The sequence below is a fragment of the Lacerta agilis genome, chromosome 13, assembly GCF_009819535.1.
Source record: "Lacerta agilis isolate rLacAgi1 chromosome 13, rLacAgi1.pri, whole genome shotgun sequence".
NCBI lineage: Eukaryota > Metazoa > Chordata > Lepidosauria > Squamata > Lacertidae > Lacerta > Lacerta agilis.
Window position 1 is genome coordinate 631,265 of NC_046324.1, and position 27,494 is coordinate 658,758.

Consider the following 27,494-nt stretch of genomic DNA (forward strand, 5'->3'; position numbering starts at 1 on the left):
ATTCATGCCCATAACATAACGTGCAAGGGGCATGTTATGGACTTGCAGCACCTGTCAGACAAAGTCCAGCCACTCCCATTTGTGCATTTTCTTTTACTATGAGGGAAACAGAAACCTGATGGAAAGCAAGTTCTCTTCCTTTGCCCCCGGATAACATCTGCTCAACACAATCCATGCACAATGATACTGTGAGATTGCCCACCCATTTCCCCACTTCATCTGTTGTTCCTTTGGGAAGACACAGCATCATGCAGTTAAGTGTTACCAAATGTCACCAGGAGAGGTGCAGAGCTGCTGTTTCCAGCAGCAGCTATGAGCCACGCACCATATATATATATATATATATATATATATATATATATATATATATATATGTAAAATTGAGCACAATATAAAAGCCATTACATACATACAGTAGTAACTGTAAATTATACATTTGGTATCCCATCTAGACAGGAAAGCATTAAACATTCCCTTCACAATCTGTAGCATTCAAAATCAAGTTGCGTAACTAATCTTCATTGAGGAATGCTAGAGCAAGTAATGTGCAGAGAAGACTAAAAAGGAGTAGTCATTTTTACTTTTAACAGTATCCCTTCAGTCCCAGAAGGCTAGAGATACCTTGCATTTTATATATCACAGCTCAAGCCCATGTAATGTTTCCACAGTTACAAGTCTTTATTTATGCTTCTGAAGGACAGGTTCCAGGAGTACCTCTGTACAGCAAGTTTTCTTGTTTTTTGCTTTAGAAAAATATATTGTGCTATTTTAAGGCTATGCCAACTCCTGCGTTCCTAATGGATAACAGACCAAGCCTCCTTCAAATTTGTAGTGATAAAATCAGACTTTCGCATATCTGCACACTTAAATACATCAAGTGTTTCTGAAAAAGTAGGACTCAAAATGGAAGGTTGCCAATTGTGTGCAAAAAGGAATTTGACTGACATGTAATAAATAAAAATAAGCACTTGGAAAAAGTCCACCAGAAGCAGGCACAAGAAGAATCGCATCCATTTGGGCTGAATTTATTTAACAGAGAGGCTCCCCGTCTAACACTTTGCTTTCCTCAAGAGAAAGGCAAACAAAATGGATATGAATTGCAGACAGCTAACATGTTTTAGTAACAGCTTCCATCAGGGGCAATTGGAGATGCTTTATTCCATTGCCCTTACTCTGCGACAAATCTCTGCTGTGAACTCTGAACACTTTGAGTTACCTCCCAAATCTTTGGTCAAGACCTGAAAAGAAAGATGGAAAAAAGATGGTGAAGAAGAATGGACACTTTAAACGCTTCAGTTTAATGAAATGTAATTAGCTAACTACAGCCACACAGTCTTTTCCAGGATCAGGACACAGTGTGTGGTGTTGTCCTCCTGTGCCCCAAGTTAGAAGAGTTGTGCAAGTTCTTGGTTAAGGGAAGGTTTTCCAAACAATCATCTCAAAGGCTGGGCATTTTGCAAAGTGGTGCCCAAGTGTTATGTGCTCAGCAGGGCCAAGTGCCACTTGCTCCACCTGACTGTGTCCTCTCCATAATTATTGGGACAAGTCTGAGTTGAGCCAAGAAAGGCAATGGATAGAACCTAGGATCTTCTGCATGTATAGCAGGTGCTATAGTATTCCCAAAGGCACTCTGAACTTCTAATCAAAATCTATATGCTCACTTAACACAGAGCTGAGATGATAAGAAAGCTCTCCTTTTTCACCGCTGCTCAATTAAATCATAAGAACCCAATCTAGTTCACACAGAAGAGAATCTATCTACCCTGCAGGCAGAGATAAGCACTCCTTTCTCCTCTTTGCAGAGCGCATGTGCAGAATTGTAGGTGCTTGTTGCTGGATACAAACAGCTAAATATTGTCTCCCAACTAAATGCCAACCTCCAGTTAACAGATAATGCTAGCAGCACTGTTTATAAGCTAGATACTGCAGCAAATACTGAGACACAAATTGGAGCTGGTGGCGCTATAGACCTAGTAGAGTTTTAGTGTATGTGTTGCGAAAGAGCGCACTTATAGCCCTGGCAGAAGAGAATAGGAGACTTGTTCAGTGTCAGTGGAATTGGACAACAGAAAATTCTGTTATCCAAACTGGCATAGTGTGTGCTCTAGTCCTATCTGAATCACATTCTGTAGAAACTGGATTGCAAGATCACCAGTGATAGGTGAACCCTGACAAGACATACCTTTCCTTCTTTGATGGTATCAAAACAGGCATCTTCTATTTTCGTGGCATATTCTTGCATTCCCATGTGTCGCAGCATCATCACTGCACTCAACAGAAGTGCTGTTGGGTTTGCCAAGTCCTTTCCAGCAATATCTGGAGCTGTTCCATGAACCTATGAAAATAAAGAATGCTGACCTGATTCTTTGGCTAAACCTAAAACTTTGATTCAGTGGATTATCTTGCACCAGTAGCGGAAAGTTGGTGATTTTTACAAAGCCTATCTATTATCACATGTCTCCTGCTGCCAAGGCAAGTGGTGATGCTGGTAGTGGCCAGCGGCAGGAACTGCTAAATTCCTGCTGCAGCTGACCAGGGGCGGAGCGAGGGGGGGCAAAGGGGGTGATCCGCCCCCGGTACCAGCCTGGGGGAGGGTGACACTCCTTGGCCCGCCCCTCGCCTCCATGCCGCGGCTCCACCCGCCCAGGGAGCCTGGCCAGCGGCAAAAAAAGCACTGAAAGGGGGGGAAAAGGAGAGCAAAGCAGGTGCAGTGCCTGCTTTGCTGTCCCCCCCCCCAATGCTTTTTACGCCACTGGCCAGGCTCCCTGGGCGGGTGGAGCTGTGGCATGGAGGCGAGGGGCTGGGCGGGCCAGCGAGCAGCAGCAGCAGGACCAGGTGAGATACTAGGGGGAAGCAGGGCACCCGAGTAATGGAAAGATGCATATATAACTCTGATACCTAAACCAGGTACAGATAGGGCTCAAATGAAAAACTATCGACCAATTTCTTTATTAAATGTGGATTATAAAATATTTGCAAATATATTGGCCACAAGATTGAAGAGAGTATTGAAAGAATATATCCACAATGATCAAGCAGGTTTTTTTACCTGGAAGACACATATTAGGAACTTAGTGGATATATTAGAAAGGTTGGATAAGAAGATAACACAAGAGCTACTTTGATGTTTATTGATGCAGAGAAGGCCTTCGACAATGTTTCGTGGAATTTTATGAAGTAAAATTTGAATAGGATGGAAGTTGGAGATAAGTTTATGAATGGACTAGAGGCAATTTATTTTGAGCAAAAAGCAAAGATTATCATAAACAATGTGGTGTCAGAGGAAATTAGAATTGAAAAAGGAACCAGCCAAGGGTGCCCGCTATCCCCGCTTTTATTCATCACAGTCCTGGAGGTCCTGTTGAATATGATAAGAAAGGAGGAAGAGATTAAAGGAATTAGGGTGGGAGAGAAGGAATACAAATTGAGAGCCCTTGCGGATGATTTAGTGTTGACCTTACAAGACCCTGAACACAGTGTGGTGAAAGCACTGGAAATAATACAATAGTTTTAACCAACCAAAGTGTTGGTTAAAAATTTGACATTGGAGGAAAGTAAGACTACAAACTACTACTGGGTTTAGGTTTGTTAAATACCTGGGCGTTAATATGACTGTAAAAAAATTAAATCTATATAAAGACAATTATGAAAAATTATGGAAGGAGATCAAAAGAGATTTAGAAATTTGGACAAATTTGAAGTTATCTATTTCAGGCCGAATTTCAGTAGTAAAAATGACTGTATTGCCGAAAATGTTATTTTTATTTCAATCATTGCCAATCATTGATAAAATGGATTGTTTTAAAAGGTGGCAAAAGGATTTGTCGAAATTTATCTGGCAGGGAAAGAAACCAAGAATTAAATTTAAGATTTTGACTGATTCAAAGGAAAGAGGTGGATTTTCTCTGCCAGATTTAAGGATTTATTATGAAGCGGCTGCCTTTTGTTGGTAGAAAGATTGGTTCACGTTAGAAAATGCTGATGTATTAGATTTGGAAGGACATGACAATGTTTTTTGGATGGCATGCATATCTTTGGTATGATAAGATTAAGGCCCACAAAGGTTTTAAAATGCACATAATCAGAAAATCTCTGTATAAAGTATGGATGAAGTACAAATATTTGTTAGAAAGGAAAACACCCAGATGGCTGTCACCGTTAGAAGCAAAAGCCCACAAAAGAACAAATACGGATAGACAATGGCCGAAATATAGTGACATTTTGATATAAGAAGGAGAACATTTTAAGTTGAAATCATATGAACAATTGAAAGAACATGTTACAGACTGGTTGCAATATTATCAGATTAATGAGACACTCAAGTCAGATAGAAAAATTGGTTTTCAGATAGAAAAATCCAAGTTGGAGACAGAATTGATTGAGCCAAAGACTAAAAACCTTTCCAGAATGTATAATTTATTGCTTGAGTGGCATACTAAAGATGAAATGGTTAAATCAACAATGATAGATTGGGCAAAGGATGTGGGGCACAACATCATGTTGGAAGACTGGGAAAAATTGTGGAAAACAGGTATAAAATTTTCAGCATGTAATTTGCTGTATCATGGACAAAGTAATAAGTGCTGGAAATGTAAACAAACAGAAGGAACTTTCTTCCATATGTGGTGGTTGTGCCCAAAGGTAAAAGACTTATGGGAAAAGATTTATAATGAAATGAAAAAAGTGTTGAAAAACACATTTAAAAAGAAACCAGAAGCCTTTTTACTGGGCATCCTAGGCCAAGAAATTCCTAAATGTGATAGAACTTTATTTATGTATGCCACAACCGCAGCTAGAATCTTGATAGCTAAAAACTGGAAGACAGAAGAATTACCAACGGTTGAGGAATGGCAGATGAAAATGATGGACTATATGGAGCTTGCAGAGATAACTGGGAAACTTCGTGACCAGAGGGACGATGCGTTGGAAGAAGATTGGAAGAAATTTAAATTGTACTTAAAAAATTATTGTATAATTGATAATTAGACATAATTTGGAAGGAAAGTTAGACTGTAGATGAAGAGTTAGGTTAAGTGTTTAAGATAGATGAAATATGAGTTAAAATAATAATTAAGATTAATAAATAAGTATTTTATAGTAAATAAGGTTTGGAAAGATGACTGGAAATTACTAATGATGATAGACAAGGAATGCAGGAAGAGGAGATAGGAGGAAGTCAATATACAATGTGAAGGACAGTTGTTAATGATAATAAGATTTTTTGTTTTTATTGTAGGTTTATTTGTCGTAGTTATGTTTTTATTATAGGTTTGTTTTTTATTGTTGTGTTTATGTTAGACTATGTGGTTGTTGTTTTTTGTTTTATAAAATTCAATAAATATATTTTAAAAAAAGAAATATTCCAACAAACAACTGCTAGAAAGAAACAAAATAGTTGCAACTTCTACATATCTGGCTAGGCTTGTCTAAACAAAAATGTTTTCATCTGGCATTAAAAAGAGTACAGTGAAGGCGCCAGCTTGATGTCAACAGGCAGGGAGTTCCAAAGTGTATGGGTTGCCAGACTTGCAGATTTATTTCTTACAAGTGAAGAACAAGCATGATGACCTGCAATAGACTGAAGCGGTTGAGTGGGCATATATGGGATAAGGCAATCCTGCAAACAAACATTTCCTACCCTAAACAAAATCGAAAATTCTTTCTAGTAGCACCTTAGAGACCAACTGAGTTTGTTCCTGGTATGAGCTTTCGTGTGCATGCACACTTCTTCAGAAGTGTGCATGCACACGAAAGCTCATACCAAGAACAAACTCAGTTGGTCTCTAAGGTGCTACTGGAAAGAATTTTCGATTTTGTTTTGACTATGGCAGACCAACACGGCTACCCACCTGTAACATTTCCTACCCTGTTATCCAGTAATACCTCCGCGAACATCCACCTTGTCTAGCGTCCATTCCGGCGAACATCCATGGCAAACCTGGAAGTACCAGAATGGGTTACTTCCAGGTTTGCCAATCGCGCATGCGCAGAAGCGCCAAATCGTGTACATGCACAGACGCAGCGCTTTTCGGCTAGTGGCCAGGGCTCCAGAACAGATCCCAGACACAAAACGAGGCATAGCATTAGTAACCCTTTGAACCTAGCTTGGCAGCAAATGGGAAGCTAGTGCAGATCTCTGAGCAGAGGTGTCACCTGCTGACAGATTCTTCCTTCAGTGAGCAACCATGCTGCAGCGTTCTGCACTAACTGCAGCTTCTGGATTGAGTGCAAGGGAAGCCCCCCTCAGAGTACATTGCAGAAATCCAGTCCCAAAGTCAAGCTTCTTTGTTACATGTACTTGAACAGCCCTGCAATGAACTTATTAAAACCCTGCAGAGAGGCATTTGCTTTTCCAGAAAGCAAATACGTCAAAAATCAGAGAGCCACAAGGCTCTGGCAGAGTTCAAGTTTCAGAATTTTATTTCAGAATAGGAATCTTACTGATTCAAAGATTGCAACTCCATTGGCACCAATGTTTCCACTTGGTGTTACTCCAAGACCACCAATCAATCCTGCACACAAATCACTGGAAGGAAAATGCAAACACACAATAAATATTTGAGTTGGTATATTTAGACTCTTTAAAGTATTATATACTTGCAGTGGGAAGTTTTGGGGGAAAGGGAGCTATAAAGCAGAGCTAGCAGAAAACAGATGATGATCTTCACAAGGACCTAAAACACAAAAGGAGTGTTTGGTAGCAGAGTGCAGTCATGCACAGCCTGTTTACTGGGTGCAAATAGGAGCAGGCCAGTGCAAAGCATGGCTTCGGGAATGGAGGAGGCCGGACAAACTTAGAAAGCTGCAGCACAGAAAGACCCAGAGAAGCTATGAGCAAGTGATGCACTTTGATGAACTTTTTAGGTATACTAAAACCCTTCCTCCAATCAGAAGTACAGGGTGGCCAACACCACAGACTAAATGAATAGAACATACAATTTAAAAACCCCCACAAAATCAGTGGTGACAAATAACTATAATCACCTCTGAAAAATCAATTCCAATTCTAGTCCAAAAACCTGGACAAATGAGATGTCTTTAGTCTTCATTTAATGTGTTTTTATTGTGGGGGTGAACTGGATGTCAGCTGGAAAAGTTTTATAACCAGGGCATCACCACAGAGAATGCCACCTCATGACACTGTCCTGACAACTCCAAGACATGGAATGAGTAAGGCATCTCCTGCAGATTGTAACGCAGGTGTCAGTTGGCATTGGGGAAAACACACCCAAGTTACTGGGTCCCAAGTAGTTTAGGGCTATAAATGTAAAAAAGCAAGACCCGGAATCAGGCTCAGCAGCTGACCAGCACCCAGTGCACTGCTTGAACAACTGGAGGGATGTGGTCCTTCCTTGTTGGCCAGCAGCATTCTGCCCCAGCTGCAGCTTCCAGAACATCTTCAAGGTTAGCCCTGAGCACAACACATTTCAGAAATCTACCCAGGATATAACTAGTGTGTGTTTGAGAGAGACTGAGGCCAGGCTATTCTGATCCAGGAACAGCTGCAGCTGGCAAACCAGGTGGAGCAAGGCATAAGTGCCCCTTGGGCATCTCCAGTTGGCACTTTCTGAGTTAACATGCTTCAAGTGCCATTTTATGCAGCAGGCCCAAATTGGCTTCTGTAAGAAATAAGGCCTAGTTTTATGGCTGCTTTTCAGAGATTTGTTCATTATTTGCACACCACTTTGAGAGCTTGTGTTGAAGAGCAGTTTATAATCATCTTATAAATAAATACGTACATAAAATCCTCCACACTAGCTCAAGTCTCCTTACCTAAGGATGTCACCATACAAGTTTGGCATTACAAGGACATCAAACTGAGATGGATCCTGCACCATCTAAGGGACAAGAAATAAGCTGCTGTTTTTAGGAGGAAAATAGCAACTATGAAGCACCTTAATCATGCGTTTGCTATGTACTCACATTGAGACACACAGTGTCGAGATACATTTCATTAAACTTAATATCTTTACAGTTTTCTGCTGCTTCCCTGCATTTTTTCAGGAACAACCCGTCAGACATTCGCCTGTGCATCAAGGAAAAAAAAGCAGCATTTTAGGGACCTAGATGTGCATACCAGATTAATGTTGCATTCAGACATGGGGGGGGGAATAGTAGTAGAGAGGGAAAGCACCTGTCGATGGCAACTATAGTGTAACATGCCGGGCTTTTAGTTTGAGTTCAGAAGCAAATATCCATGTTTCAAAGGTAATATTCCTTTCTAATCTTAAGCAATTCACAAATTTTAAGAGAGAATGAGAAAGATGGAGATATAACAAGTTATTTTATGCTTTCTGCCCTAAAAGCAGAAATTGTATTTTTCAGGGAAAATTCATAACCTGCCTTTCCTCCTAGATGCTCAAGGGAGAAAACGTGTGTTTTGTTCTCCCAATAAACCTGTGGAGCAGGTGAGGCTGAGACCAAGCGACTGGCTCAAGGTCCCCCAGTAGCTTCATGGATGAACAGGGATCAGAACACTCTCAACTACTACATTACACAGAGACCTTACAAGCTCTTGTTATATTTGATACTGTTCTCTTGAATGGTCACAGAGATCTATATACACATAATGACGTGCGCATGCACACACACACAAACACACACCCCTCTTGGAAGCCAGCGAGGTCAAAATTTTTCTCTTCTATTTAGCTGTGCTCAGTATATATTATAGTAGATAAGTCCACCGAGCAGAACAAAAGGTCAAAACATATCTGACCAGCCACAACCTTTGAAAACCTCATCCTAATGACAAAGGGACACAGCAAAGGGATGGTATCCGCAATATACAAAATACTACTCAAGAATCCCATGAGCTCCCTAGACGCAATCAAAAAACAATGGGAGGATGACATGGGATATGAAATCAACCCCACCCAATGGACCAGAATGTGGTCTAAACTTCCCTTTAAATCCATATCAATGTAAAGAAAAGAACTCACCCTGAAACTAACCTACAGGTGGTATCTAACGCCAAGAAAATTAGCGCCAATACACCCAGGAACCTCACCAAAATGCTGGAGAGGGTGCACCTCCACAGGCACATACCTCCACATGTGGTGGGAGTGCCCCAAAATCCAACCATTCTGGACAACAACCATACGAGAAATATGATAACCAAGCAAGTGCTAGAAATTACCCCAGAATTGCTCTTACTAAACATCTTCCAAGACAACAATGCCCATGCACAACACAAAGAACTCATAATCCACCTACTCTCAGCAGCCAGAAACACCATAACCAGACCTTGGAAAGACCTGTCAGGAGTAAGCATGGACCAATGGTACCAAGTAGTATGGGAAACAGCCCTACTAGAAACACTAACCAGTAAGCTGAAACTGACACGACGGGGACAAATAGAAGAAGACGCCTTCACCCGGTATGGCTCCCCTTCATCACACACACAGCCCAACAAGACAATGACAAAAATCTACCGACAGCATACAAATCAATATGGCTAACCTGACCAAAAACACTCATCCACCCCACTCACACAGGAAACCAAAGATCACCACAGCCAACCACTAATGAACAATCACATCCTACACCAACCCCGACCTCTCTCACCACCAAAGGAACACAAGGGAACAACAGAGAACCTGCACAAACCACACTGACACCAAACCCTACATATATTAAGCAAAATAGAAACATCGTCACCCCACCCCACCCATCTCCCCATCCCACCCACCTCTTTCCCCCTTTTCTTCCTAATGTCTCAACAAACAAAATTGATTTGTAAAAATGTTACATGGAAAAAATACGAGAGACATTGCACTACCTTTGTAAATCAAGAAAACCCTTAATAAAAAATACCTTTAAAAAAGTATCTGACCAGCCAAAAGAGATTTTTCGCTTACCACTGTAGCTGATCCGCTAGGGTGGCTGGCAAGGGCCCTCCAAATATACAAGGGAAGCTCTCTTTCATGCCACCCAGGGACAATGCTGTGGTACTATTTGAGTAAGCTTGTTCAGTGCCCGTAACACAATGTAAAAAACTCTTCAGAGCAAGGATGGCTAAACTGTGGCTCTTCAGATAATGCTGGATTCCAACTCCCATCAGCCCTAGCCAGTAAGGCCAATGGCCAAGGCAAGGAAAATGGTAGTCCAAGATCACCAAGAGAGACACAGGTGAGCCATTCCTGCTCTAGCCATGGTATCAAATGGCCTTCAAAACTGTGTTTAAGCCCTCTATATCCTCACCCACCATAAAATTTTCAAAGCAAGGTAACCATAGACTATTAAAAAAAGAAGTCTGTGGTAAAACTGAAAAGTTACTCTGTCTTCCTTGTTCAGGAGCATCTAGATTCCAAGTTATGGAGCGGAGACAAGGGAAGTGGGCACACTCAGCTGTAAATAATACAGCAACACTGTATTGTACCAAACATTTGGCAAGAATTTCTTTTTTCCCCCTAGGTGCAGATTTGAATACAAACTCAATTACAGTATTCATGCAGCAGCAGCAGGTTTAGGTTATTCTCAGTTAGTTTTAGACAAATGTTGCAAAATTTAATTGTGCTATCCTGGATTACTGAAACATCCTTATTAATACAAAATTAGCTTTTTTCTATGCAAAACCCTTTTTTAGTTAAGGGTTACTTTCATAAATACCTCTAGTATGCACCATCTGCCAAAAACAGGAAAAAGAGGTGAATTATTTTCCTCTTAATAAAACATACTGGGCTATGGGGAAAAAGGTTTCCTAACCGAATGTAATTTGTGGGTGAAGGTTTCTAAACAAGAGTGCTATTCTTACATTCTAATCTAGAGCAGACTGAACTGGGGCAGAGAGAGAAACAGGAGCCCTTCTGATGGCCCCAGCAGAAGATGAGAACCTGGCTGTTACCGGTATTTATTTAGAGCATTTTTATCCCTCTCTTCAGCCAAAAAAGGCTCTTCAATGGGATCAAAAATTAAGAATGTAAGAAGTGCCTGAGAGATCAGGGCAAAGGGGGCTCATCTAGTCCAGCCAGATGCCCCCATGGGGAACCAGCAAGTGGGATCAGACAAGCCCCTTCCGCTCCAGCAACCACTCTTCAACCGTATTAATGTCTCAGATAATGGAGGGAGAGCCTAGCCGTTGTGGCTCATAGCCAGCCACAGCCATGAATTGGTCTAATCCTCTTTCAAAGCCACCGGACTCTGCCCAACACCGTTCCCACACAGGCACACAGCTCCGTACTCAGCTTCTTGACATGGGGAGGCCGGGAGCAGCAGGTTATCCTCCCACTCTCCTCCATGGATTTGACAGAGAGAGTGGCTAATAATTTCATAAAAAAACACGTAAAGAACTATTTTTTAGTGAGTTAACATATAAACTGTTTTTTTTTTAAGTAGAGCAAGTGAATGGAGTTTAAACTTTGACAAAGGCCTGACTGCCAAAAGAAGGCTCCATCAAATGTATGGCATCCCCTTCTGGCAGCAACAGGAGGCAGAAAACCTTCACACACTTGTCCATTAAAAAAAGCAGCATGACTTTTGCATATTAGAACTGGGTTACCATCATGGTCACGTACATAATGTTTGCTTTGTGCACAGCTGTAACTTTGCTTCTTTGATTGTTTCTGGCATACTCAAAGGCAAAATCAGCAATGCGTTTGCTGGCATCTTCCGTGATGAGCTTGATACTCTGTACAACACCATCAACAATCTGAAAGACACACAACGGTTACATGGGTAGTCAAAAACAGACTCCTAAGAAAGTAATTCTGTATAGGTCTGGCAGGGCTGGTCTGGTGAATCATCCAGCCCACAGAATACTGCATTTGAAAAATTCTACAGCAGTTAAGGAAGCTAATTTGTTCAAGTGCTTTCTAGTTCAGGCAACTGATATTATTTGGAGGAAGTGTGTGGTCCGGCTGCACTCTGTACTCATACCACGTGCTCGATTCCGCTGTATTCCCCTTCTGTGTTCTCTCGTATTGTGACTATGTCGACATCTGTGTAAGGGGTTTTGTAGCCTTCAATCGAAACACAAGGGCGGACGTTTGCATAAAGGTCAAATGTTTTACGAAGCAGCAGGTTCATTGACGGGTGGCCAGCAGCTATGGGTGTTTTCAAAGGGCCTGAAACACACAAGAGGAATGGACGAGGTACAATTGTTTAGAACATAATGTCAGACCACGGCCTGCTCCTTAGCAACAGCATTCCTCCCCACCACTCCAGAGTTAAACCCTCTGGTTTGAGGTGGGAGGAGGGGACTTTCTCCCTTATAATGAACACCTGTCCTTGTTGCCAGGCTCTTGCTACAACTTGCCATGGCATACTGCTCAGCACTAAGCAGAATTTTACACAATGGGGATATATTCTGCAGGAAAGTTCCTCATCTTCAGCTGCAGTATTTCAAAAGGCAGGAATGATTTCAATCTGCTGAAGGAAAACATGTAAGAGAAGCGGCTGAGTGGGGATCAGGCAGGACAGCCTTCCCTGACACGGCGCCCTCCAGGCGCTTCGGACTACAACTCCCATCAGCCCATCAGCACAGCCAGAGATGACAGAAGTGTTAGCCCAAAACATTTGGAGGTCACTAGATTATAAATTATTGCCATTTTTATTCTGTTTGTGTCCCTGCCCTCAGGCCCACAATCCAAGAGATACGACTCAAAAGAAAAAGGGACTGGGAGGGAGAAGGGGGGAAAGCAGGCCCTAATTCTTAGTAATGGAGACCTTGCAGCAGGAGCAGAAAATTTTGGAGTGGAGTCAGAAGTTGTTGGTTCTTCAGCAGAGGCAACGGAAAGGTCCTGCAGTCCCAGATCTCCCTCTCCTTGGGGAAACTGCACAGGAACCTGCTTTAAAGAAGGCCATACTTTGTCTATCAAGTCTAGCATTGTATACGATAGCAAATAGATGATCTGCAGGATTTCAGGGCAAGCCCTTCTCTGTCACCTGCTGTGTGTTTCTTTTAAATAGAGCTGCAAAGAATTGAACTTTGGACGTTCAGCACGCACAGGATGCACTCCACCACTGAGCTATGTTACCTTTACAGTTAGCATAACAAAGAAAATTCAGCATCAGAATTGAGAAAATGTTGGGTGGAGGCAATTTTGGGGAGAAGAATGCATGAGAATGTAAGCAAGCAAACGTAGGTATAATATTTATTTAGGACTCCCCTCTTTTTCTGGGTTAAAAAAAGAACATTCCAGCAAGATGGAATAGGGTTGGGGTGGGCAGAGTCTGGGGTTAGGTGTTGCTAGACTACAAACCCTATCATCCCTGGCCTTTGGCCATACTTGCTGGACCTGATGGAGGTGGTTCTTCAGCCATATGTGAAGGGCTACATGTTCCCTTCCCCAGTGCAGGGCTCCTCCATCATCACTCTGGACTAGAGATGGGAAGGCCTGGGAAAAAACCAGAATTTTTTTTTTTTGGGGGGGGGGGACACAAGGTTTTTTCCGTTTTTTCCCAAAGCCGTTTTTCCCCAGAAAATTTGAAAAAAAAAAATAGTTTGATATAGTTTGAATATTCCACACACTATTCCCCCCCCCCCATTTTTCCTGAAAAAATGGCTTTGGAAAAAAACTGAAAAAACCTGTGTCCGTCCCGCCCCCGCCCCCCCCCCAAATCCATTTTTCCCCAGGCCAGGCAGGAACTCTCACTGTACTCTTTCTGGTAACTGCTCAAAACATTTTCATTAGGGCCAGCCCATCTGAATACGTAGAAGCTCCCTGCGACTTACTTCGTTTTAACCACTGCTGACTATAATCATCTTTTGAAAACTCTTAAATACTTGCGCTTTTAACTGTATTTTATCAATTATTTTACCGTAATATTCTGTTTAGAAAGCTCTCTTACCATCCTGCGGTTTATAATATATAATAGCAAATTCAATTAAAAAACACACACTCCTTTTCCTTTCAAACAGAGTTTGAGCCTTAGTGCAACATACTATTCAGTTACTTCTGGGCCTGGCATGCAAAAGATTTGCCTTATGCTTTGCCCCGGATGGAAAGGCCTGGGGGAAAACTGAAAAAAATGCCCCCCCTTTCCCCCCAAAGCCGTTTTTTTAGAAGTCCATGAGAAAAATGACAAAGAGGAAGAGCAAGAAGAAATGGAAAATGATGGCAGTAGTTAAGAAAATGAGATAGAATAAACTGCATGTATATGTTGTGTCTTCTTCTTTTTTAAGCACTAGGCTACTCAAGGTGTAGACCTCCTATGGAGCTTAAATATTGAGATGGACCTTAACTTTATCTGCTGTTGGTGCTAAGGGGCAAATGTGATTGTTTTTTTATGTTGGTTTCTTGCTTTTTGTTGCTTTTGAGGGAAAGGGGGTAGTTACTTGTTTTATTGCAAGCAAATAATTTTATCTACACTGTATTTCATGCAATTTGTAACACTGAACTTTTTTTCAATTTTTCCAAAATTTCCATTTCCCCCCGGAAAAAAACCAGGGATTTCCCCCCCACCCCATAGCTTCAAAATTTCCAGAAATGTTACATCTCTACTCTGGACCTTCACACCCATCAAAAATTAGGCTTAGGGAATGTTTCTCATGACACTTCCAATATATGCTGGGGGAAAGAAGGGAAGCTTGACATGAATACAACAAATTGTATGTTAGATTTGTGGCTCTTGTTTGCTACAGATCAGAGTTCATGGGGTTTTCCCATTTATCAACATGCACACAAAAGCTCATACCAAGAACAAACTTAGTTGGTCTCTAAGGTGCTACTGGAAGGATTTATTTTATTTTATTTTGTTTTGACTATGGCAGACCAACAGGTTAGGTTCAGAGATAATGATGGGCTCTGGCTAGAGGTCACCTAGTGAGCTTCATGGCTGAATAGGGATTTAGACACAGGTTTCTCCAGCTGAAGTCCACTATCTACTACACAACACTGGATGCCCCATATGTAAGAGAGATGAGTCATTTAGGCAGCCGTAGAAGGAAACACTTTTGAGGCTGTTCTTTTCATAGAGAAAGGTGTTCAGGTGTATTATTAATTATTATTATTATTATATCTTACAAGAAGACTTACATGTAGTTCAAATGCAATGTTTGAAGAATATACAGTGGTACCTCGACTTACAAATGAAAAAAATGCCCGCACGCCTACGAATTTTTCGACATCCGAAGGACATCCGTTGGCGGTTTTAGATGTGGTTTACTCAACTTACAAATTTTAGATGCGGTTTACTCGACTTACGAATTTTTCCAAATTTTTGGTTTCCAATGCATTCCTATGGGGAAATCGCTTTTTTTGACTTACGAATTTTTTGACCTACGAATGTGCATTCGGAACGGATTAAATTCGTAAGTCGAGGTACCACTGTATACAAGTTGTCCTTGAGAGGCTGCAATCCTACTCACACAACCTGGGAGTGAGCCCCACTGAATAGTCACTTACTTCTAAGTAAATGCACACTAGGGTGCAACAACACTATTTCTCAAATAATGGCGCTTCTGTCCTTAGACACAAACTATTAACGGCTTTGTGGGCTTATAGAATAAGGAAGTACATAACATTACTAAGAAATTTATTTGTATAGAGCAAAACTCTGTACAAAATTAAACACAGGTTTGTTCAGTAAAGATGCAACAAAATCTGAGCGCCTTTTTTCCTTTCTCTCTCTCTCTCTCTCTCTCTCTCCCTCTCTCCCTCCCCCCCTCCCACCCCACCCATCAACAGGAACCTCCAACATACCTTTCAGTCCTATTTTGTTCTTGTCCATGGATTCTTTGGCATCTTGAGGTATTGTCCATTTGCCTCCTGGCCCTTGGATTGCTGTCACATTTCTCTCTTCAAACTGAACAGGTGCCTAAACACAATTGTTTCACATTATCTTCTGATCTGTTGGGGGGGGGGGAACTATCAATTGCCAAAGGGACTTTGTCAAAACACACCCTGCAAAAGAGAAACACCGCCCTGGAAGCAAGTGTCTTCAGGTTAGATAATGGGAAATATTTACACAGGAATACGAGCTAGCAGGAAGGATGAATGCATTATTATGAGCTGCTGTTTCTGGATATTGTGGGCTCATGGGAGTATAAGTGGGTGATAAGAGGAAACACCATTGAGCAAGTTAAGTGGTTTAAATATCTAGGCGTTTATTTTCATTATAAGGCTGGCTGGGTAGCTCAGAGAATCCGCCATTAATGCTGCTAAAAGCAGTGTGTCAGTGATCACTCGTTTCTATTATTCCAAAGGGAACCAGTATGTTCCAGCAGCCCTGAGGGTGTTCAATGCTAGATTAAGCACACAACTACCATATGGGATAAATGCCTTTAATCAGGATACTGAAAGACTTCAGTTTTCCTTTGAAAAAAAATGTGGTGTACCAAATCGTGTCCCCCTACACTGCCCTATGCCTAAAAACAAACCAATGCCTTTTAGTAAAAAAAGCCTGTCTGCTAAAATTCAAGTTCTGGTTGCGGCTGCATTTTAGATCTGAACCTAACAGTCTGGTTACAGACATGTTAGCTGAATAAGCAACTGTCATCATGGTTGAGAGGGATTGAGAAGAAAATTAAGCAGCCCGGAATCCCATTAGACACCCCGTACTGCTTATTGGAAAATTCTGCATTTGAAACAATTAAACACAGATTGTTAGACAACACATTTCAAGAACTTAGTAGCCAAATCAGGAATAGCACCTGTGTAAGTCTGGGGATGATGTGAGGCAGACAGCCAATGGTGACTTATCTTTCCCACTTGACCAACCCAAATCTACACAGGGCGGGGTGGGTAAAAATCAATTATTTTAAAAATAATAATAATAAAATCTTATTTTTTAAATTTAAATTGGATTTTTTAAATAAAATGCTTTTGGGGGGAAAATCGTTCTAAAGATAGTTTTCTATTTAAGTTACATTATAGTCCAAAGGCTATTCATCAGGAAATAAGGATTTAAGTTTTTCTTGTGTGCTAAAACTCAGTCTAAGGTGGTTTAAAAAAAAAATCGTTTAACCACATCAGTTAACAAACATGGATACATATGCTATAATGTTACTGTTTTATTTACATAAATTGTTTAAATTGTTGTGAAGGAAATGATTATTTTTCTCCTTCCAATAAAGTACAACAGAAAAGTTATCCAAATGTAAACAGTTAACTTTTTAAACCGCACAATAATTTCATAATTATCTGTTAATGTATTTCTACCTTCAACCTTTTTATACCTACCACCCACTAATGCATCTTTCTTGATGGTAATATTTCTTTACCGCCCACCAGTATCCAGGATTCAGCTTGTGCCATAGAACCCCCTACCACCCACCTAGTATCCTGAAACACACACTAGTGGGTGGTAGGGACCAGGTTGACAACCCCTGGTATAACCAAATCAGTAATTTTTGATATAACTGTAAAAACTACTGTAAGGTTCGCATGAAGGTGCTTCACGAGTAACGGAGCAGAAGCCCAAACAGTCTGTTGCACTTTTATTGTGCAAACTATTTACAGTGCAGAGCTACAAAAAGCATGTCTGTCTCAGTCGCTGGCAAAATCCAGGAGTGGCCCCTTCCGGCTCCTTCCCCAGCATAATAACTTCGGCACCCCAAGTCTCCTCCTACCCTCCTTGTGTTTCACCCCTCTGCACAACTGGGGTGCCGGAAATGGCATGCCTCCCTCCTGACCAGCCGGGCGAGGTGAGCGCAGGGTCTCAGCAGCATCCCCAAGCCCTCTCCCTGCCAGGCTCCCTGCTTGTGGCTCCTGGCTAGAAGAGGTGCTGGGGCTCTCAGTGGCATCCCTAAGCCCTCTCCCTGCCTGGCTGGTTCCTTCCCTCTCCTCCCCACTGGAGGTGCTGCTGCTGAATTGGCATCGGGGCTCTCTGTATGCTAACGGACCCTCCATTCCCCTCAGCAGGACAGGTGGCAGTTCCCTGACAACTACTCTGAAAATTTATCATTCCAAAAATGAAACCTTCATCTGGTTGTAAATATTAAGATTATACCAGCAAGAATAAGTCTTTCTGTAAAAAAAAAAAAGATTTAAATCAAGTCTTACTGACTAGTGATTTAAATCAATTAGATTTAAATCAAATCCACCCTGACACAGGGCGTACATCCTAGTCAGACTGAATGTGCTACCTTTGGCAATACTACAGGGGAGACTCTAGAAAATGCCATTCTCAGAGAGACTATGCCCCTGTGAACAGAGGCAAACAGAAACCATCGCACATGTTCTTTTGCACTGTCCCTGGTATCAGACAATTCAATCTAAGTTTATTATTCAGCTGGTTGCTAGTAGGGAGAGGCATTCAGACAAATGTAAGGTAGCTTCCTTATGCTTACTCGGGATGGGGATAAGATGCAGATAGCAGCCAGGTTTCTGCAACATGCTATGAGGATTTGTGAATGTTATACAACATTATCATAAGTGTTAGTTGCAGGTTTTGATGAGCGATTCTATTGTACTGAACCCTACTGGAATCTTGTATATATGCCAATTACCAGTAATGTTTGAGAATTTGAATGTGAGTTCATGTCAGCAAAGTTGAAAATTCTCAATTTTCTGGTGGATTTTTTACCCATTTTTAGAAATGCATTGGGTTGTTTTTTTTTAGAAAATTGGTAACATAACAAAAGGAAAGAATACAAGTTGAATTAGGGAACAGGAATGGACAAAATGTTGGCCAAATCTAGAAACATTTCCCCACAGATGATTATTCTTAAGGAAACACAAATGGATGCGCAAAGGTCTTCAGGTGTAAGAAGATCCTGCTGGATCAGGCCAATGGCCCATTTACTCCAGCATCCTGCTCTCACAGTGGTCAAGCAATTGTCTTGTGGGAAACCAGCAAGCAGGATTCAAGCGCAAGAGCCCCCTCCCCTCCTGTGGTTTCCAGCAAGTGGCATTCAGAAGCAGGGCTGCCTCCAGCTGTGGAGGCAGAGCACAGCCATCCTAGCTAGGAGCCATTAAAAGCCTTCTCCTCCATGAATTTGTCCCATCATATTTTAAACCCATCCAAGTTGGTGCCCATCACTGCCTCCTGTGAGTCAGTATGAGTGCCATAGTTTAACAACGCACTGTGTGAAAATATTGAAAGGCATTTTTAAGTTAGCACATCAGTTTTCATTGCCTTCATTCCCTACCCTTTAAAGTCTAAGTGACTGGATTCTAATTTACAAAGTATTTTCACCAAATACACTTTAGTGATTCCCGATACCATGCTCCACCAACCACCTACTTCCACTACTTTTGGCTACAGGGTGGAGTGGGGACTTCACAGGTCTTTACTAAAACTAAGTGGTCTTTACTAAAGGCAAGTCAAATAAGCGAATCAAATCAGGTCTCCCAACATCTTAGGGTAGGGATAGGAAACCATTGACTCTCCCTATGTTGCTGGATCCCTACTCACGTCAGCATGGCCATTGGTTAGTGTCAGGGAACTGTCCCCGGCGCAGCGCAAGGTGGTGGAAGGGCTCTCGGGATGCTACAGAGAGCCCCGGCCCCACCTGACCAGGAGCACCTCCTCTGGCAGCCGAGGGAGCAGCGAGGCTTTGAGCAGGGAGGGGCAGGCTTTTCAGGGTATGGAGGGAGAAGGCTCTGAGGATGCTGGAGAGACCCCGCACTCCTCTCGCTCAAGGTGCAAGGAAAGAGACACGCAGCCTCCGACACCCCAAAGGCATCGAGGGGTGAAACAAAAGGATGGGAGGCGGGGTTTCCGTATACTGAAGCTCTTTTGTTGGGGTCAGAACCGAAAGGGGCCATTCCCGGATTCTGATGATGCTTGATACAGACATGAACTTATTAGCTCTGCACTGTACATAGTTTGCACAATAAAACCCTTAAAGGAAACTCGGAGTTTTGCCTGCTTACTCATGAGCAACCAACAGAGGACCTTACAGTTAGGAATGACTGATGGGAGTTGTAGTCAGGCGGCCCAATGTTTCCCAAAACACACTGGAACTAAATAACATCACTGGTTCTGAGAGGTTTTGTTAGCCAATGTTTACAAGGGCTTGGAACCAATCCAAGACTTCTGATATAGCAGTAAACTAATCTAAATTTAAGTGTTCCGAGAGCGTTGCGCGTGGCTGTGGGCAAGCGGTGTTTCCCTGGCGTGGCCACCTTCTCCGTCCCTGCTGTGGCCTCTTTTCCCCCCTCTCCCTTCCTCGCGTCTTCTTCCTTGTCCTCTTCCCCCGCTTCTCCTTCCCTCACACTGCCGCCACCAGGCGATGAGACACACCCCGCTGATGTGCTCCGGCAACACACGCGGCCTGTGGTGGATTTGGCCTTCAGCGGCATCACCCCCTACGGGTACTTCCTCATCAGCGCTTGCAAGGATGGGAAACCTATGCTTTGCCAGGGTGACACAGGAGATTGGATTGGAACATTTCTGGGTCACAAAGGAGCTTTCTGGGGTGCCACTTTGAATAAAGATGCCACTAAAGCTGCTACAGCAGCTGCAGATTTCACTGCCCAAGTGTGGGATGGTGTTTCAGGAGATGAAATAATCACCTTTGCCCACAAGCACTTTGTCAAATCTGTGGACTTTACTCAGGACAGCAATTACCTGCTGACAGGTGGGCAAGGTAAACTGTTGCGTATCTATGACTTAAGCAAGCCAGAGGCAGACCCTCAAATCGTCATCGGCCACACGTCTGGGATTAAAAAGGCTCTGTGGAGCAGTGATGACAGACGGATCCTTTCAGCAGATGACAAAACTGTCAGACTCTGGACAGAAATACATTTACAGAAGTGAAGGCAATAAATGTTGCTATGTCTGTCAGCAGTATGGAATATATTCCAGAAGGGGAGATAATAATAATCACATATGGAAAAACAATCGCGTTCCACAGTGCAGAAACTCTGGAACAGATTAAATCCTTTGAGGCTCCTGCAACACTTAATTCTACATCCCTTCACCCTGAGAAAGAATGTCTAGTTGCGGGTGGCGAGGACTTTAAACTTTATAAGTATAATTATAATACTGGTGAACAACTAGAATCTTACAAGGGGCACTTCAGGTCTATTCACTGCGTCAGATTTAGCCCAGACAGAGAGTTGTATTCTAGTGGCTCTGAGGATGGAACACTAAGACTGTGGCAGACAACAGTCAGGAAAACATATGGTCTCTGGAAATGTGTGATCCATGAAGAAGGTGTAGAGCTGGGAAAATCAAAGGCCAACCTTCCAGGAACTGCAGAGGAAGACCTAGAAGACCTTGACTCTGAAAACTCAGAATCCATCTACAGCACAACTCCTGCAGTTAAGCCTTAAGTTCACAGCTGTCAATGGCAACATATGGACTTTTGAGACTAAATCAAGGAATGCAGCAGCGTCCCAGGATGCACACTGTACCCCAAGGCAAAGATGGGCAGTAATTGATGAGAATGTATTGGAACTGGCTGTCTTTCAAAAGAGCTGAGAGTATTGAATGAGATGAGCAGTAATGGTTTTTCGCTATCTTCTAGCGCCACTGCCTGTTGTATGTCTGAATGTAACATGGCAGCCAAGACCCAGTTTCTCCAACTGTGGTCAGCTCAGTATAGTGTTAATAATTGAGGAGAAATGTAATGGCTTCTAGTAGTGTGTTCTCTGAAAGTGGAAAGAATTGGCAAAAAGACAGGGTTATGTGGAAAAACAGCAGATTTGGTCCCCCACCTCCCTTTTATTGTACACCACATGTAAATAATCTGTTTTCAACCATCTAAATAAATAAAATGCCTCTACAACCCTCTTTAGAGAGCTTATAAACTGTACAAGCTAACTCATCTGTTCACTAACAACAATGAGCATTTTTGAGGTTCTAATGAGATAAGTCTGCTAAGACTGGTGGTAGCTTTTGCATGTAAGTGGCTGAATTCGCTTCTGCTTCAAGTTTTTATTTTCCCCACTCCACCTCGGCAAATTTATTTAATCAACCTTCTCTCTAAAATAACAATCTTGGGTCAATCTTCCATCTTAATTTCTCCCAGTAGCATCCACTTTCTACACCAGAAATAAGTTTTGTTTTTTCAGTTTTAAATTTGGTCTTTTGTGTGTCATCAGATTATACATATGGTGTATAGGAATAAAGTTGTGGCTTTGAGGGGGCTATCTGTATTAACTGGAGAATAAATATAAATATGAGCCTTTCATATATATATATATATATATATATATATATATATATATATATATACATATATATATATACCGTATATACTTGAGTATAAGCCTAGTTTTTCAGCACACTTTTTGTGCTTTAAAAGCTGCCCTCGGCTTATACTCCAGTCAACCATTCCTTAAGAAGTGTACAAGAACGGCGGTTCTTTACTCTCCCCAGGCAGCTTGTTCCATTCCTGAACTGCTCACATAAATGCAAACTTTACACCCCAGAAGGCAGAAAGCCTATCAGTTAAGGAAGTATTAAAACCCCACAGGTGCTCACTTTCCCTGGCTCCTGCTTAAACAGGACAGGATCCCAGCCTTCTCTGTATAACACAAAGGAACATTGCACTGTGAGTTAAACCACAGAGCCCTAGGGCTTGCTGATCAGAAGAATGGCGGTTCGAAACCCTGCGACGGGGTGAGCTCCACAGCAGCAAAGGAGGAAGAGGAAGGAGCAGCCCAAAGGGCTGCTTTGGGCTGCTCGTTCCTCCTCTACCACAGTGGCAAAGGCGAACCAGCTTATACTTGAGTCAATAAGCTTTCCCACATTTTTGTAGGGAAATTAGGTGCCTCGGCTTATATTTGGGTCGACTTATACTCGAGTATATACGGTATATATATATATATATATATATATATATATATATATATATATATAATTAAAATTAAAATAAATTTAAGCGTTCCAGTTGGTGGGGTCTCTCTCAGCTTTCTTAGTTGACAGTCACCTGGGGAATATCCTTTTTTGCAAGCAACTTATGTGACTTGGCTTGGAGCTCTCATGTGATTATAAGGATAGCCTATCACATCAAAGTTTCCTGCTGTTATGTGCAGAGCCACCACAGCCAAGGCATCTGTTGCTCTGAAAGCTACTGCTCTACCCTAATAAGAAAAACAACGGTTCCCAAACAAGCAGATAGCTTCTCAAAGCAAGAGACCTTTGCTCTTTAGAACCTCTCCTTCAACTGACCTTTCATTAACTTATACCAAAAGTGAACAAATCCCAACGGTGTCCAACTGAACCTAAGACATGCAGTCAAAGAGTAACTTACTTTAGCAGCTGCAAAAATCTCCACAACAGCAGCAGATATTTCTGGTCCAATGCCATCTCCTGGGATCAAAGTTACTGTCTGAACCTAGATGTTAAAAAAAAAAGCCACCACATACCATGATTAAACACAGATTGACAGACATCTGTATGCCACTTGGGGCTTGCATGGTGTTAAGTTTCTTCTTCTTTTTTTATCCTAACAGAAATAGAAAGAACAAGGGCAACCCTCTCAAGCAGCAACTGGCAGAGAAGCAACAACAGTGCATACTAAGCTTTCAGAACAGCATCACTACACAGCAAGGCACACGACTTGGAGTATGATACTCAGATGAAAGTGACAGTTCTGCCTGCTTGAGATTTATTCGTTTAACCCTAATCATTTTACAGTTACACAAGTTACAATCCTCCAGATTTCCTCATTATCCACTGACGCTTGGTTATTACAGCATTACCACTGTCAGCCAATAATTTTTTGAAGTTCTCTTTGCCTATGGAACACTAAATGCTACTATGAGGGTTCCCTTACTCCCCATCAAGATGTACATGTGTGATATTTTAATATGTGTACCTAAAGTGTGAATGTAACAAACACTTGGGAGGGAACCAAGGAGGCTCACCGGGCACTGTCGCTATATCTCTTTAGGTTCCTTTCTTCAAGCCTCTGGCTTTTAACTATCTATGGTCTTCTTGCAGAGGTGGGATGTTTGAATTTTTTTTTTTTTAGTCTTTTTAAAATGCTGGTTTTAAATGTATGTGTTTGCTTTTTGCTTTAAATATTGTAAGTCGCTTTGAGCTGCCATCACAAAAACTGGATAATAAATGAGTTAAGATAGACTACAGTTCCTTGATGAACTGTATAATGTACTGCATAATGTCTCTAATTTATTCAGTTTTCAAAATCCTACTCCTGCTGATTTTTATTATTATTACATATGCATCAAGCATATGTTTGCAGCGAGGTTAAAAACAAAATAAACAAGCTTAAAATTAAGTCATGGACAAGCTTGAAGGAATATGGAAGATTTGCAAAAGACAACTCAAATAATAATAATAATAATAATAATAATAATAATAACTCTATGCTAATAGTAACAACTGCACTATCCAAATTGTTGAAATAAATCAATGAAACAGTCTTGAATAACATCACTGTTGAGGAATCATTCTAAAATAATTAAGGATTTAAGCTGCAGAGAAATCTACTCTAGATAGCATAATTTACAAATTTTCCATAAATTTGTAAATTATGTAACTGACAGTACATTGGATGTTTATAATAATGATAATAAAGGATTATTTTGAATTAAAAAAAAGAGAAATCTACTCTAGATAGCAAAAATAAATAGGTCTACTGCCTGCAGGGAAAAATATTCAAAATATTCAAAACAATGATGCCAAAGATAAGAAGGTTCTCAATTGTCCCTGTCCCCCACCACTTTGAAATTTTCCAACCAAGAAGCATGTAATGAAAGGCATTAAATACAAACTATAATTTTCTTTTGTGGACTTACTCGTGATAAAAGCCAAGGCCTGGGTAGGGGTTTGGTTTTTTTGCCACAATTCAACAGGGTTTTCTCCAAATGTGTGACCACACAGAGATCAATTTAGTCAAGTTAGACTGAAATGTGGTACTACATTGAAGTGTATTGGAATGGAATTAGGCTACACTGAGAGAGAAATTCCACAAGCTTGGTTTTATCTTGGTATTTAGCACTTTTATTGAGAAGCTTCTCAAAAAGAAAAGAAAAAGTTATACTATTATACTCACAGAACTACCAAAACTTCTGGTCACCTGTTTTTGGCCTTTGAAAGCCCCTAGTAGACGAAAGACCTGTAGAAATGTAACAAAAGCAGAAATGCCAATATGTTACACAATCTAAGTCAGCAGTGAAAAGGTTTATACAGTGGCACCTCGGTTTACAAACTTAATCCGTTCCGGAACTCCGTTCTTAAACCAAAACCATTCTTAAACCTAGGCGCGCTTTCTCTAATGAGGCCTCCCACCACCGGTGCCCTTCCACCATTTGGATTCCGTTCTTAGACCAAGGTAAAGTTCTCAAACCAAGACACTATTTCCGGTTTTGCGGAGTTTGTAACCCAAATCATTCTTAAAGTGAACTGTTCTTAAACCGAGGCACCACTGTACTCCATAAAATGGTTTGCGTGTATGATCGCAATGCACCTATTATAAGAGAAAGGGCTCACATGTTTATTTTCTATTTTTAGGAATTCCTGTGATTTCCCCCTGATCTCATAGGTTTCAAAGAAGATGAGAAATTGACTGGAGCAAACTGCAGGAAGATTGCTGTCTATGGAGTTTTCCACTCCTGAAGCCCAATGTCTCCTTCCTTTCAAAGAATCAAGTGGGAACTCATCAACATATACACCTCTCTTTTCTCAACACAACCATAATTACAAATGCAATTCCCTAAGTACAGTACTCTTGAAATTGTGATGAGGAAAGCTTATTATTGCATCTGCAATAATCACATCAAATACAAAGTCTGTTGCATTGATGTGCTACAGAGAGCTGCAATATTAAGAAGCATGGAAATCTGCAAAACATATTTAACTAGAGACTATGGAAGGACATGAATGGCACCATGTGCAGCAACAGATCTACAATGTCACCTCCTACATATCTGAAAGAATACCATCACTACACATTCTGAGATTGAAAGATGCTGCAGTATGACCAGCCAAATTCACCCGCTCCAAAAGAGAAGTCAGAGTAGAATAATATCAATTTTTACCAAGCCCATTCTTTTTGTATCACTTCAGCAAGCCAGAAAATTGTCAAGATTACTTGAGGACAAGAGGCCATGTCACATTTAATCTTGACAAGCACAAGTAGCAACATGCTCCACTGACCCTGCCATAATCCAAGTGCTCAACCATTCTCACTAATGGACAAGAGCAGAGCAGGAAAAACCTCTTCACCCATTTGAGGAAAGGACAGCCAACATAATATACCATAGTAGCCTGGAATATGACATGTTTGTTGCCACACCTGGCTACGTGCATACACAGATCACAGTAACTATAATATTTGCTCAAACCTGATTCAGAAATATTCAATTCCCACAGCCCAAACTGCCCTCTCTCCTGTTTTCCTCCCCATCTGAAAGGAAACAGTATGACCTATAGACTACAACTGGCAGGCTAGATTTTGACAGCAAGCAGTGTTTTCCTGCATGGAGCAAAATGTTCTCACCCCTTCTTCAGATTTAGGATTCACAATGCTGCAACCACAGAACAGCTCTGTATGGGACCAGGGAAGCCTCAAAGTTCAAGTCATGCTCTCAGCTGCAAAGCTTATTAACAAACTCTGACCATCTCTCATGGGCATTTTTGCACCAGCACATTGGACTTTTCTTCTCTTTGCATGATAGTTTTATCCATGACTCTCTTCCCACACTAACAAAATAGAACAGTAACATCACTGAGTTGCCTTCCAACCCTGCTTCTGAGCATCCCAGAGGTACCTGGTTGGGCACTGTGTGAAACAGTAACTAGCCCAGAATCCTGTTTACACATTTTTCACATTTATATATCACCTTTTCCTCCAAGGAGCTCAAGGTGCAGTACATGGTCCTCCCTTCCAAATTTTATCTCCACAACCCTGTGAGGGAGGTTGGGCCAAGAGACAGGGCCAAGGTCACCCAGTGAGCTTCATGGCTAAGGATTTGAACTCTGGTCCCTCCAGGGTCAGAGTCCAACCCTTCACCACCGGGTCAGCTCACAGTAAGCAAGCAGGTGCCCCAAGGAGAAGCATCCCACGGCCTCTCTTCTGCTTCAGGAGCACTTCCTCCTTCCTCCCCTTCCTCCGTTATTTGCCCATTCCTTCCTTCACTTTCCTGTCGCGATTAAACTGCCATGAAGCTGCCTGGGTCAAGCAAAGATGCGACCCAGCGCTGGTGCCACGGTTTCAGGCAGCCTCCCTCACCTCCGCCTCCTCCGCTGTTGCTGGGCTGCCACCCGCTCCTTTCTAGCCAGCAGGACCAGTGAGCGGAGCTGCAGCCCAAGAAGATCTGGAGGACAAACAAGGCCGGCCGAGGCTGCTCTTCGCGCTCCCCCTGGGCGCCGGCCTCCCTCGCGCCGCCGCTGTCCTTCAGCCTCGAGGCCCCAGGGCAAGGGGAGGGCAAGGTCACGCGAGAGGCGCCGAGCAAGGGCGGCCTGAGGCGGAGAGAGAAGCCGCCGCCTCGGCCTCGCTGCAGTCCCTCTCGCCTTCCCGCCCGGACAAGGTCGCCTCCGCCTCGCCTCACCTTCGGCGCCCACCAAGTCATGGCGGCGGCGGCGACGGCAGCTCCTCCTCTTTCGGCTCTTTCCCTTCGAGGCGCCTCTTTCGCTCCGCGACGGCAGAAGAAGCCGCGGCCTCCTCGACGGCCTCTCCCCGCTCAACCTCGCGC

At 42.2% G+C, this 27,494-nt stretch overlaps 2 protein-coding genes across 2 annotated transcripts; one reads left to right on the forward strand and one right to left on the reverse strand.

Moving 5' to 3' along the window:
- Positions 1-654: 654 nt before the first annotated feature.
- Positions 655-27,494, reverse strand: IDH3A (isocitrate dehydrogenase (NAD(+)) 3 catalytic subunit alpha). The gene is made up of 11 exons (XM_033167445.1): positions 27,351-27,494; positions 24,854-24,916; positions 23,087-23,170; positions 15,642-15,756; positions 11,875-12,062; positions 11,514-11,647; positions 7,924-8,026; positions 7,774-7,838; positions 6,442-6,526; positions 2,183-2,335; positions 655-1,238 (listed from the first exon to the last, which is right to left on the reverse strand). Exons 1-11 carry the CDS (start codon positions 27,369-27,371, stop codon positions 1,155-1,157), a joined length of 1,095 nt encoding a protein of 364 aa, XP_033023336.1. The 5' UTR covers positions 27,372-27,494; the 3' UTR covers positions 655-1,154.
- On the forward strand, positions 20,117-21,177 carry LOC117056797 (serine-threonine kinase receptor-associated protein-like). The gene is given in 3 exon segments (XM_033167446.1): positions 20,117-20,146; positions 20,149-20,617; positions 20,620-21,177. Coding segments are annotated over 3 exon segments (1,041 nt in total). The 3' UTR covers positions 21,162-21,177.

Coding starts and splice junctions, on each gene's coding strand:
- IDH3A (XM_033167445.1), bottom strand. CDS start 27,371: ATGACTTGGTGGGCGCCGAAG. Junction 8,027..11,513: donor GTGCACAAAGCAAACATTAT/GTACGTGACCAT, acceptor CTTGATGCACAG/GCGAATGTCTGACGGGTTGT. Junction 1,239..2,182: donor ATACCATCAAAGAAGGAAAG/GTATGTCTTGTC, acceptor CTTTCTTTTCAG/GTCTTGACCAAAGATTTGGG.